Source organism: Salvelinus alpinus, chromosome 5 (genome assembly GCF_045679555.1).
Source record: "Salvelinus alpinus chromosome 5, SLU_Salpinus.1, whole genome shotgun sequence".
Classification (NCBI taxonomy): domain Eukaryota; kingdom Metazoa; phylum Chordata; class Actinopteri; order Salmoniformes; family Salmonidae; genus Salvelinus; species Salvelinus alpinus.
In genome coordinates this window covers 81,613,901-81,626,557 of record NC_092090.1, presented here as the reverse complement: position 1 = coordinate 81,626,557, position 12,657 = coordinate 81,613,901, and the positions used below count along the sequence as shown (strand labels likewise).

The 12,657-nt window shown below is 41.4% G+C and overlaps 1 protein-coding gene across 1 annotated transcript in view; it reads right to left on the bottom strand.

Moving 5' to 3' along the window:
- cacna1ba (calcium channel, voltage-dependent, N type, alpha 1B subunit, a) overlaps positions 1-10,548 on the bottom strand; it is a 162,853-nt gene extending 152,305 nt beyond the window's left edge. The window contains exons 1-3 of the mRNA XM_071403658.1: positions 9,651-10,548; positions 7,868-7,973; positions 7,101-7,240 (exon numbers count right to left, since the gene is read on the bottom strand). Of these exons, the coding sequence (XP_071259759.1) occupies positions 7,101-7,240; positions 7,868-7,973; positions 9,651-9,910 (506 nt within the window). The 5' untranslated portion in view covers positions 9,911-10,548. The remainder of the gene's footprint in view (positions 1-7,100; positions 7,241-7,867; positions 7,974-9,650) is intronic.
- Between the last annotated feature and the right edge of the window lie 2,109 nt (positions 10,549-12,657).

Genomic DNA, 12,657 nt, shown 5'->3' with positions numbered 1-12,657 from the left:
GTTCCTCGGCATACACATCACAGACAAACAGAAATGGTCCACCCGCACAGACAGCGTGGTGAAGAAGGCATAACAGCACCTCTTCAACCTCAGGAGGCTGAAGAAATTTGGCTTGTCACCAAAAACACTCACAAACTTTTAGATGCACAATCAAGAGCATCCTGTCGGGCTGTATCACCGCCTGGTACGGCAACTGCTCCGCCCACAACCTTAAGGCTCTCCAGAGGGTAGTGAGGTCTGCACAACACATCACCGGGGCAAACTACCTGCCCTCCAGGACACCTACACCACCCGATGTCACAGGAAGGCCAAAAAGATCATCAAGGACAACAACTACCTGAGCCACTGCCTGTTCACCCCGCTATCATCCAGAAGGCGAGGTCAGTACAGGTGCATCAAAGCTGGGACCGAGAGACTGAAAAACAGCTTCTATCTCAAGGCCATCAGACTGTTAAAGCCATCACTAACATTGAGTGGCTGCTGCCAACATACTGACTCAAATCTCTAGCCACTTTAATAATTCAAAATTGGATGTAATAAATGTATCACTAGTCACTTTAAACAATGCCCCTTTATATAATGTTTACATACCCTACATTACTCATGTCATATGTATATACTGTACTCTATACCATCTACTGCATCTTGCCTATGCCGTTCGGCCATCGCTCATCCATATATTTATATGTACATATTCTTATTAATTCCTTTACACTTGTGTGTAAAAGGTAGTTGTTGTGAAATTGTTAGATTACTTGTTAGATATTACTGCACGGTCGGAACTAGAAGCACAAGCATTTTGAAACACTCGCATTAACATCTGCTAACCATGTGTATGTGACCAATAAAAGTTGATTTGATTTGACATAGCAATATTCCTGGAAGGGTCTGACTGTCCAGAACAAGGTTACTAGAGAACACATGTAAAACAAAGCACATCATTCACTGTCAAAACACAATAAAAAAATGTATGAATCCATATCAACCAACCAATAACAAGCTACATAGGAGCATCTGAACACACCTCAAAATCAGGTACATTGTGAAACAAAGAAAGGTCCTCTTCTGGAAAAGCAGCCTGACCTTGCATTCAAGACAATCCATCAAACAATATCTCCAAGCTTCCCCTGGCACAACAATAGAAGAGGAAGCATAAGGAAAATGGGAGTATTACACTTGAGGCATTTCCAGTTGAGAGCATCAGAGAGAAACATGGCAGAAGGGATGACGGTGGTGAAACAGAGCTGAGGTTGATTAAGACCTTCACAGCCCACTGGAGAACCCACATCATTCAGCTCTACTGCTGACTGCCCATGCCTCTCTCTCCACAGACCCATCCCTCAGCTTAGTGCTTCCCAAACTTTTTACAGTCCCGTACCCCTTCAAACATTCAACCTCCAGCTGTGTACCACCTCTAGCACCAGGGTCAGCGCACTCTCAAATGTTGTTTTTGCCATCATTGTAAGCCTGCCACACACACACACTATACAATACATGTATCAAACATAAGAATGAGTGTGAGTTTCTCTCACTACCTGGCTCGTGGGAAGGGACAAAGAGCTCTTATAGGACTAAGGCACAAATAAAAATACTCACTAATTTTGCTCTTTATTTAACCATCTTACATATAAAACCTTATTTGTTCATCGAAAATTGTGAATAACTCACCACAGGTTAATGAGAAGGGTGTGCTTGAAAGGATGCACATAATTCCGTAATGTTGGGTTGTATTGGAGTATCGGGCAAATCATTTTCCACACACAGTCTGTGCCTGTATTTAGTTTTCTTCATGCAAGCGAGGGGCCGAAAATCCATTCTCGCATAGGTATGTCGTCGCAAAGGGCATCAGTGTCATAACAGCGCGATTAACCAAGGCAGGATACTCTGAGTGCAGCCCAATCCAGAAATCTGGCAGTGGCTTCTGATTAAATTCAATTTTCACTGAACCGCTTGTTGCAATTTCGATGAGGCTCTCTTGTTCAAATATTGGTAAGTGGACTGAAGGCAGGGCATGAAAAGGGATAATGAATCCAGTTGTTTGTGTCATCCGTTTCAGGAAAGTACCTGCATAATTGCGCACCAAGCTCACTCAGGTGCTTCGCTATATAACATTTGACATTGTCCATAAGCTTGAGTTTATTTGCACACAAAAAATCATACAATTATGGAAAGACCTGTGTGTTGTCCTTGTAAAGGCTGACAGGGAAGAGCTCCAACTTCTTAATCGTAGCCTCAATTTGGTTCCGCTCATTGAATATAGTTGTGGAGAGTCCCTGTAATCCTAGATTCAGATCATTCAGGCGAGAAAAAACATCACCCAGATAGGCCAGTCGTGTGAGAAACTCATCATTATGCAAGTGGTCAGACAAGTGAAAATGATGATCTGTAAAGAAAATTTTAAGGTCGTCTCTCAATTCAAAAAAATGTGTCAATACTTTGCCCCTTGATAACCAGCGCACTTCTGGATGTTGTAAAAGTGTTACATGGTCGCTGCCCATCACATTGCATAGTGCAGAAAATACACGAGCGTTCAGGGGCCTTGCTTTAACAAAGTTAACCATTTTCACTGTAGTGTCCAAAACATCTTTCAAGCTGTCAGGCATGCCTCTCGGTGGATGCTGCAGTGTACCCAAGTGGCATCAGGAGAAACTGCTTGCACGCACGTTACCACTCCGCTATGTCTCCCTGTCATGGCTTTGCGCCATCAGTACAGATACCAACACATCTTGACCACCAAAGTCCATTTGATGTCACTAAGCTGTCCAGTACTTTTTTCTACTGTTGTCCTGGTTTCCAGAAGAGGATGTCTTCCTTAATTGACCAGCCATAAACGTAACGGACATATACCAGAAGATGTGCCAGGCCCGCCATGTCTGTTGACTCATCCAGATGTAACGCATATAATTCACTGGCTTGTATGCGAAGCAGTAATTGTTTCAAAACATCTCCTGCCATGTCACTGATGCATCGTGAAACAGTGTTTGACGAAGGCATTGTCTGGATAGTTTTTTGGGGCCTTTTCCCCCAGCATTGTCCCAGCCATATCCGCAGCAGCAGGAAGAATGAAGTCCTCCACAATAGTATGGGAATTGCCTGTCATAGTCACTCGGTAGCTCACCATATAAGACGCTTCTAGCCCCTTCCTATTAATGTTATCTGTTGCTTTTATACATGTCTTACTACTCGAAAGTCATCTTAATTCTCCCTCAAAACTCCTGTGGCTTATTTTTCAAATTGGCATGTTTGTTTCTAAATGTCTGCGCAAGAGTGAAGGTTTCATCGAGTTGTGAGATAGTATTTTTGCACATAACACACTGTGGCTGAGTAAAGGCACTACTACCAATATAAGTGAAGCCCAAATCAATGTAGTTCATCATATTTGCACCTCTTCGATGGTCCAAAGTCCCTGTCTGTTGTTCGGTGCTTTCCCGGGTAAGGGGGCAGTAGCTCTTCGGCTACATCAGATTCACAACCGTCAGTGTCCATGCTAGCTGGGCTAACAACAAATGTAAAATGACTGATGCTAGCATTGGATGTGCTCGTGGAAGCAGAACTTGTGTTGTCGACAGGTGCAGGTGTAGTACTGCTGGTAGTAGCAGTACTACCAGTAGAGCTGGTATGTGTCTCTATGGACGCAGGCCTTACCTTTTTAACCATTTATCAATTTTCGAGCAAATGGAATGAGCAGCAGCTACGTTTGGCTACATACGGACCGCTAGTGGAATTCCTGCGAGAGAATAACCGTTAACGTGATTGGATGTTAATTATTTGACAAGGCTACTTGTATTTGACATTGTGTTGATATTTCGCTGAACACTAGATGGTTTAATTGTATTTTGGCAGTGAAACAAGGCTACTTAGGTGAGAGAAAAAACTCACCAAAATGTATTGGAAAATATAAATGGACTGTATATATATATTTCATCCAAACATAACAATGGTCATTATGGCCAAACAGTTCTAGTTCAGTTCTATTTTTGTTTCATCAGGACAGAAGACATTTCTCCAAAAAGTACGATCTCTGTCCCCATGTGCATTTGCAAACCGTAGTCTGGCTTTTTTATGGTGTTTTTGGAGCAGTGGCTTCTTCCTTGCTGAGCTGCCTTTCAAGTTATGTCGATATAGGACTCGTTTTACTGTGGATATAGATACTTTTGTACCTGTTTACTCCGGCATCTTCACAAGGTCCTTTGCTGTTGTTCTGGGATTGATTTGCACTTTTCGCACTAAAGTATGTTCATCTCTAGGAGATAGAATGCGTCTCCTTCCTGAGCAGTATGACGGCCTCGTGGTCACATGATGTTTAATCTTACGTACTATTGTTTGTACAGATGAACGTGGTACATGATTTTCCCATGATGTCAAGCAAAGAGGCACTGAGTTTGAAGGTAGGCCTTGAAATACATCCACAGGTGCACCTCAATTGACTCAAATTATGTCAATTAGCCTATCAGAAGCCTCTAAAGCCATGACATCATTTCTTTTGAATTTTCAAAGCTGTTTAAAGGCACAGTCAACTTAGTGTATGTAAACTTCTGACCCACTGGAATTGTGATACAGTGAATTATAAGTGAAATAATCTGTCTGTAAACAATTGTTGGAAAAATTATTTGTGTCATGCACAAAGTAGATGTCCTATCCAACTTGCCAAAACTATAGTTTGTTAACAAGAAATGTGTGGAGTGGTTGAAAAAACTGTTTTAATGACTCCAACCTAAGTGTATATAAACTTCCGACTTCAACTGTATATATATTTAGAAAATATATATGGGGAGGATTGTAAATGATGCAGACAATTACATTGATGGAAGGTACAATCTATTCGCAATATTAAAGCTGATCCACCCCCCCCAAAAAACAAAATATAATACACTGACAATCAGTGAGTTAGTCATTACTATGGGGATTGATTTCCTGCTAGTAGCAACCTGTAGTTGACTGAAGGGATAGCGGGAGGTGCTTTGGTGTGCATGCAGCACATAGTGATCCAATCGCTATCAGAGACTGACAACATGGGTCAATCACTCACTGTAGCATGGCACTGATAGCAGAGCCAGACTGCTCCTGTAATGGCTCTCATCCACCACCCAGCCCTTCAATTACGGTTATCATGTCAGGTTGCTCTGTCCCAATTGAATCAGCTCTGCCTCCCCTCCTACCCTCTCCCTCCCCCCCAGTCAGCCCTATCCACACGTAGTGGCAGTGAATATGTGAGGTAGGCGAGCAGAATGATGCCCTGTGTGTTCAGTGATGGTGACAGGTCCAAGTAGAGTACGTGACACTGTCAATAACCCTAACGACACGTTGTCAATAACCCTAACGACAGGCTGTCAATAACCCTAACGACAGGCTGTCAATAACCCTAACGACACGTTGTCAATAACCCTAACGACAGGCTGTCAATAACCCTAACGACACGTTGTCAATAACCCTAACGACAGGCTGTCAATAACCCTAACGACACGTTGTCAATAACCCTAACGACAGGCTGTCAATAACCCTAACGACACGTTGTCAATAACCCTAACGACAGGCTGTCAATAACCCTAACAACACGCTGTCAATAACCCTAACGACACGCTGTCAATAACCCTAACGACAGGCTGTCAATAACCCTAACGACACTCTGTCAATAACCCTAACGACAGGCTGTCAATAACCCTTACGACACACTGTCAATAACCCTAACGACAGGCTGTCAATAACCCTAACGACACGTTGTCAATAACCCTAACGACACGCTGTCAATAACCCTAACGACACGCTGTCAATAACCCTAACGACACGTTGTCAATAACCCTAACGACAGGCTGTCAATAACCCTAACAACACGCTGTCAATAACCCTAACAACATGCTGTCAATAACCCTAACGACACACTGTCAATAACCCTAACGACACGCTGTCAATAACCCTAACGACACGCTGTCAATAACCCTAACGACAGGCTGTCAATAACCCTAACGACACGCTGTCAATAACCCTAATGACAAGCTGTCAATAACCCTAACGACACGCTGTCAATAACCCTAACGACACGCTGTCAATAACCCTAACAACAGGCTGTCAATAACCCTAACGACACACTGTATCGACAGATAAGTTGCACGCTACCTTTTTCTCTACAGCCCTCTCTCACATACGGCTTTGTGTGAATGTTACTCTGAAACGAGACCAATTTCAGGAATTGGGCTTATTACATTGCAAATGGCTGTTTCCCCCTATGTCCACTGAGTTAGAACAAAAGGTTTGAACACTAAGCATTACTTCCAGTGGGTGGAGCAGGCCTTCCAGAGAATCTGTTTATTGCAACGTGTCAAACCTTACATAAGCCCCAATAGATGGGCCAAAGAAATCTCAGAGCCTTTAAGGAACAGCAAGCCAGGACGCTCCTTAGTGATGCTAGCAACTCCCCTGGGAATCTCTCCAGCGTAACAGTATCCTCGTCATTACCCCTCCATCCTTTCCCCCCCATGGTTACTCAGTGAAGGCCTACAGTAGTTACCTCATACTCCTCCGCCACCCATAGTTCCACTCCTATTGCCGCATTGACATACTAGCTCCTATACTCAATCTCCTCTCTCAGTGCTACCACTTCTACTTCTGTTCTTGTGGCCCTATTGTTTTTTTGCAAAGATACCATTTATGGTATAGTTCATTATAACATCCTGTATTGTTTTCCTGAATATCTATTGTAGACAATACTTCCCTTATGGAAAAACCACATGAATTTCACGTGAACACGTGTGAAGTGTTCCAAAAACAAATTTTCATGTGATCATGTGTGAAGTTATTGTGATAACAGGTGACCACATGTAAAACAATATATGATAACATGAAACTACACATGTGAAATCACATAGGTTATTTTACTGCTTCATATGCAATCATACAGTTATGGCTAAAATAATATGATTATGTAGCCAATCAGGGTTAGAAATTCAGTCATTCCCTGTCTCCAGTTCTGCATGATGTCATTAGAAAATTGAAAATACCTTACACACATTAAAATTGTGCTTCCTCATTAATCCACTGAGCATCAGGTTTGTCAGTTTGAAGCCGTGTGAACATTTAGCATGAGCCATTAGCTCAGTACTCACCCTGTTAGTACCACCACAAAGTCCATTACATTCCAGCCATTCCGAAGATAGGAGCCTTTGTGAAACGCAAAACCAAGGGCGATGATCTTAATGCCAGCTTCAAAACAAAATATTGCAATAAAATAGGGCTCTGTGTCATCCTGTTAAGACAAGAGAGGGTGAGACTGTAACCATTGATATCCATCATCATTAGTTTGTGAATAGGATTTTGTGAACATGATTTTACAATTATGGGCTGAATGTGAGTTAAAAAGCAATTTGATGGCTTCATATCATGACAGAGTGAGTCACATCTGACAGAGCCTTGGCCCATCTGGGGGAGTGGATCAATAAGAGGGTGAGGCACTTTGCTTGAAGGGAGTGACATTTCATTCTTAAAACAACCAGCCTGCCCCAAGCAGCTAAGTCTATTTGATTGGACAGAGGAGCTCACAGCATTTACCCTTTCAATGGCACGACTTAACAACAGAGTTCAATAGGAAGCCTAAAGTGGCTGTGAACAGGGAATCAAAGGCAGCTCTGTGTGATACTGGTGACCTGACTGAGCACAACTGGTGAGAAACCCCAGCTGCCTTCATGGGTAACATGCACAACGTGTCATTCAACTCTGTAATACTAGTGCTGTATGTAGATAGTATTCATGCATGTGAGAATATAATGACTGACACCTATCATTCCCTTGGCGAGAGGAGTACAGTTAACCAATAATCAACCAAATATGATATAATATTGGTATGGTACATGTAACCCATGTGATGGTTTCTTACCAAGCGCTCTGACATGGGGGTCTTGTCGCTGGCTGGTAGGTGCTGCTCCAAGGCAAGGACGATGCAGTTGGCTATAATGGTGGCCAGGATCAGGTATTCAAATGGAGTGAGACGGTTAAGAAAAACACACTGTATAAATGTTAGGCATAACTACCATATGCAATACATTAGAAGAAGTAGAAGAATCGTTCCTGACAGAAATATTCTGCAATTACCACATTCAAAAGCTGCTTAACAGAAGAGTACCATAAATTATACAAGAACTGAAGCATAATGACAATGGGTGCAGTAATAAGCTACCAAAACTGAATTGAGTTGCATTGGATCTCAGAATGCAACACTAAACATGTGTAACTGAGAGAAACTGAGTGATTTGTCAGTTGCTGCTGTTCCTGTAATTGCATGGTTGTTTATGGAGGCTATATCTCTCCTCTGGAAACATTGGTGCACAGAGGACTAGCACCTCACCTCAGCCAATGGGCTACAGTACATCAACAGCCAATGTGACATCATTCACTGGTCTAGGGCTGCTACAATGGCCCCATGACCCTAGAATCTAACTCAAGGGAGAAGATAGAAATAGTGCATAGTGGTTTGGAAAGACACAGGTAAGCTAAAGGCTGAGAAGTGTTTACTCAGCACCAGAGTTAACCAAGCAGTTATGCAAGTAATGGATGCCATAAAACAAATGTATGCACATTAATTGCAATACCTCAAAAGGTTAATTAATCAAATCTCATGAAATAGTGCTTCAGGAGTGACGGTTTCTCTATGCACAGTTTTGACAAACTGTAGAGGATATTGGTATCCCTCATTTGGAAAAGTATCTAAAATATCTCATATCAACAGGTGGTCAACACGGCCAGAGCATTTTATGGGACATAAAGGACAATATTAATCAATTTTGCCATGAAATCAAATTGGTTGTGTAAACTAAACTACATACACAACTAACTTCCAAGCTTTTGTTTATCCCTATTTTTGTTCCAATGCCTACCAATAATAGCCTACACCGGAGTTAGTGTCTAAACATGATCATTCTATGTTTGACTGTGAGAGAAATCGACCAGCACTTAATTCTTATGGATCACTGCTTTGATAGGACACGCACGCAAAATAGCCTGTCTGTGTTTAATAGACAGCCTTCCCGCTAGTTTCCCATTTATTGTTGAGCAGCATTTTGCGCGTGGGTAAGTTTAGCACCTTGGAGAGCGCTGGTGCTGAAACGTGTACACAGTAGCTACTGTAGGTTACGTGATATAAAACACCTAAATTGTTTTGGTTGCTAGGAGAGACTTGGTCCCAGAAACAAATGGAGCGATGCCGCAGCTATTTGATATGTAACAATGGCATAGTTCCCTGGGCAGACTATCACATAGGCTTGTTTACTTAGCCCATATACCGGAATCGATTGCATTAGGAAAGTAGAACGTAAAATGGGTAGGCCTAATCACTTATAAATGTATGGTGCTTCACAAAATCCAGTCAAAATATCCGGCTGAACAGTATCACCAATTACCCCATTGTAGTGGGTTCTCTCATCTGAGAGTGGTTACAGGCTATATAGGGCTACTGAGATGGGTTATACTGTATTGCAAAGTCAACAGCTGTTGTTCGTCCATGCCATATTACAGCCTACAACAAATTAACTTAAAACCATGCCCTATAGTCTAGAACTTTTCCCCCTGTGCACAATCACGTTGACATTAAATCCCACTGATAAGCTTATAAACAAATATTGCACTGGTACCAGAAATAGGTTGTTTTAAGCAAAGAAGGATATGGCCATTCGGTAATCTTTTGGGCATATTTCCGTATGATACAGTCCTCACTAAAGATGAATAGAGACCGGTTGACAGTAAGACAGCTCTGCTTGACAGGGTTGGGGTTGTAAATGGCCATTGTCCTGGCTCGTTGGGCCATTGATTGTTTGTACACCCTAGGGCCGCTTGGGGGGCCTGCTGGCCTACCTGCCACTCTTGGTGGGCCCGCTTGACAGACCCCTCCACGCCGGTTAGATAGTTCCTCTTCGAAGCGAGCCATTCTAGAATCGCACAAATCTTACTCAAATAATCTAAACTGACACTAGATAAAAGATAGAGAAAACGCATCACAACACACACACAGTTGTTCCAGCCACGCGATCCTTTCGGTGTGTGGAATGTTCAAGAGAATATTCAACAAATAAAAGGAAGTATTTTTCTTCAGAGATTCTGTTTGGTTGTCTCCGCCTTGTTACTTCCCATAATGTCAATTGTCCAGATGTCCAAATGATATGAAACATGAAGGATAAAGTTTATATTTCCATGTCACATATTTGTCCATTAGTGTTCTTCTGGCTGAATGGCTATATATATATATATATATGTCCTCTTTCACTGGGCTATAAGCTTTAAAAAAACATCCAGTTTAACACATGTCGAGCGATGACAATTCGCATAACATAAGGCTATGACTGCATAGCTGACTTACAATACGGTCCACATAAAATAGATGCATTTATCTGGTGTTTCCGACTCGATTGGTTTGCCATTGCGCGTTCAAGTTAATCTTTTTTATTACTTCCTACGTTTCTTATCAAAACGAGGTACCTCACATGATCCGTTCCATTAATCTCCCTATTAATTCGGGCACGGTGTAACGAGAAAACACGGAGTTGGCACCTCTGCTTCCGCTAAATCACTCCCTGGCAATGTATAATGTAACCACTTTCTCCAGCCAGTGCTCCTTATGAATCGACACACGTGACTAAAAAGACGCCAGGCAGTGGCTCCACCTGTACGGTCTCTGTATCCATAGCACCAGGGAGAAAGAAGGAATCAGCTCCTCTCACTCTCCCTGATCAGAATAATCACGGATGTTTCTTGAGAAATCGCGTCAAACAATGCAAATATTGAAATAATGAACCCACTCTCCCCAAAAATGTATTAATTTTTTCATTATATATTTTTTCATAATATCATCCGCTATCTCCTGAAATGTTGCTGTCCTGGGCATTAGTGATGTGCGGGTTGACTAATAGCGTCATGAAATATTGTGTGGATGAAGGGCTGGTGGGTGGCGGTCGGGTCATAATTTGTTTGGGCCATCTGACATTAGTGCGTAAACCTAAACTTTCGGGCATAACTTTACGCGCCGAATATCCAACACGCCAATCGCTTTTGAGAACCTGCAGAAAAAGTTCATGTAGATCCACTGAGGCAGAAAAGACAATGTTTAAGATTAATTCAATAAGAGAAAATATGCGAAATGGAGAGTTGAAAATAAAGAGAAGGGAGGGCCAAAAAAGTAATGTTCGGGAAAAATTTGATGAAGTACTAAAAAAAATGTGATAGCAGTGCCGGCTATGTTATGTGTGACGATTGTGAGGCGCTATACAAATTCGACAGTCACAAGACCGGGACTTCAAATAGGTCTAAGGCACGTCAAGGGAACTGTAGCCTACTTTTGAGATGGGTGAAATGAAATGTGGACACTGACTGTAACTCTTCACATAGTCTTAATATGACCTGCAGAATTTCAGTGCCAACAGAAATTATATTTGAATTTTATAATTTGGCATTTTTATTTGGATATTGAATTAGGATGCAATATTTTTTGAATGTTTAATGCACAAATTGAATTCATAAATGTAACTTTTATTTCATGATTTTAAATTGAACTGAATTAATATTGCATTACATTTCAATTTAATACTCAAATTAAGTATTTATATATTCAGTTTAAATACAGTAGATATTGCAAGTCTGTAACAAGTTTGCAAACCATCATTTCAAGTTAATCAACGTTTCATATATTAAACTTTTCAGATGCCTTCAGATTCAGTTTAAATTCAGTTCTCTAAATTCAGAATCAAAACCAGAAACAACATCCTGGTACTTTGCCAGCCAGGAAAGGTAGAGGAGAACAGATGTAATTATACACTCTCTGGTAATCATACACTCTCTGATACTCTCTGGTAAACAGAAGCTTCTGGCGGTTTCTGAAGCCAATGTGGCATGTTTAATAATATTTCTTGTAATTCTTTTTTATTTAACTAACTAGGCAATTGAAGAACAAATTCTTATTTTACAGTGAGGGCCTACCCCAGCCAAACCCTCCCCTAACAACACTGGGCCAATTGTGCACCACCTGATGGGACTCCGGATCACAGCTGGTTGTGAAACAGCCCGGGATCGAACCAGGGTCTGTAGTACTTGAATGGGATAATGCACTGAGATGCAGTCCCAGTGCATTATCCCCCTGCTGCGCCACTAGGGAGCCCATGAATTCCTCTGAATTAGACTCTAACGTTTGAACTGCTTTGGCTATAAGTTATGACCCCATTCCTGAAAGCTGAGACTCTGGAACATGTATATGCTTTCTGTTCCCCATCAGAGGGCATCCGCCCTCCCATTCAAGTAACATTGCGCTTTGGCTTATCATGGGTGTTGGACCTGGTGGGATATATGGCGCGATTTCAGTGGCAACAGAAACTTTATTTTATAATTTTGAATTAGGATATTGAATTAGAATTTCATATTTTTTTATGTTTAATGCACAAATTGAAATCATAAATTGAACTTGTCCGAGAAGTTGAATAAATTAAACTTGAAATAGCTTGTAAACTTGATACACAGACAATGAACGCAATATCTATCATATTGAAACTGAATATATAAATATTGAATTTGAATATTCGATAAAATAATATATTTACATTATCCTACTATAGGCCATTATTCATTGGCATTGGCTACTCCCATCTTTCTTGTAAACTGGAACACCCATCAACAAATACGACAACTAAA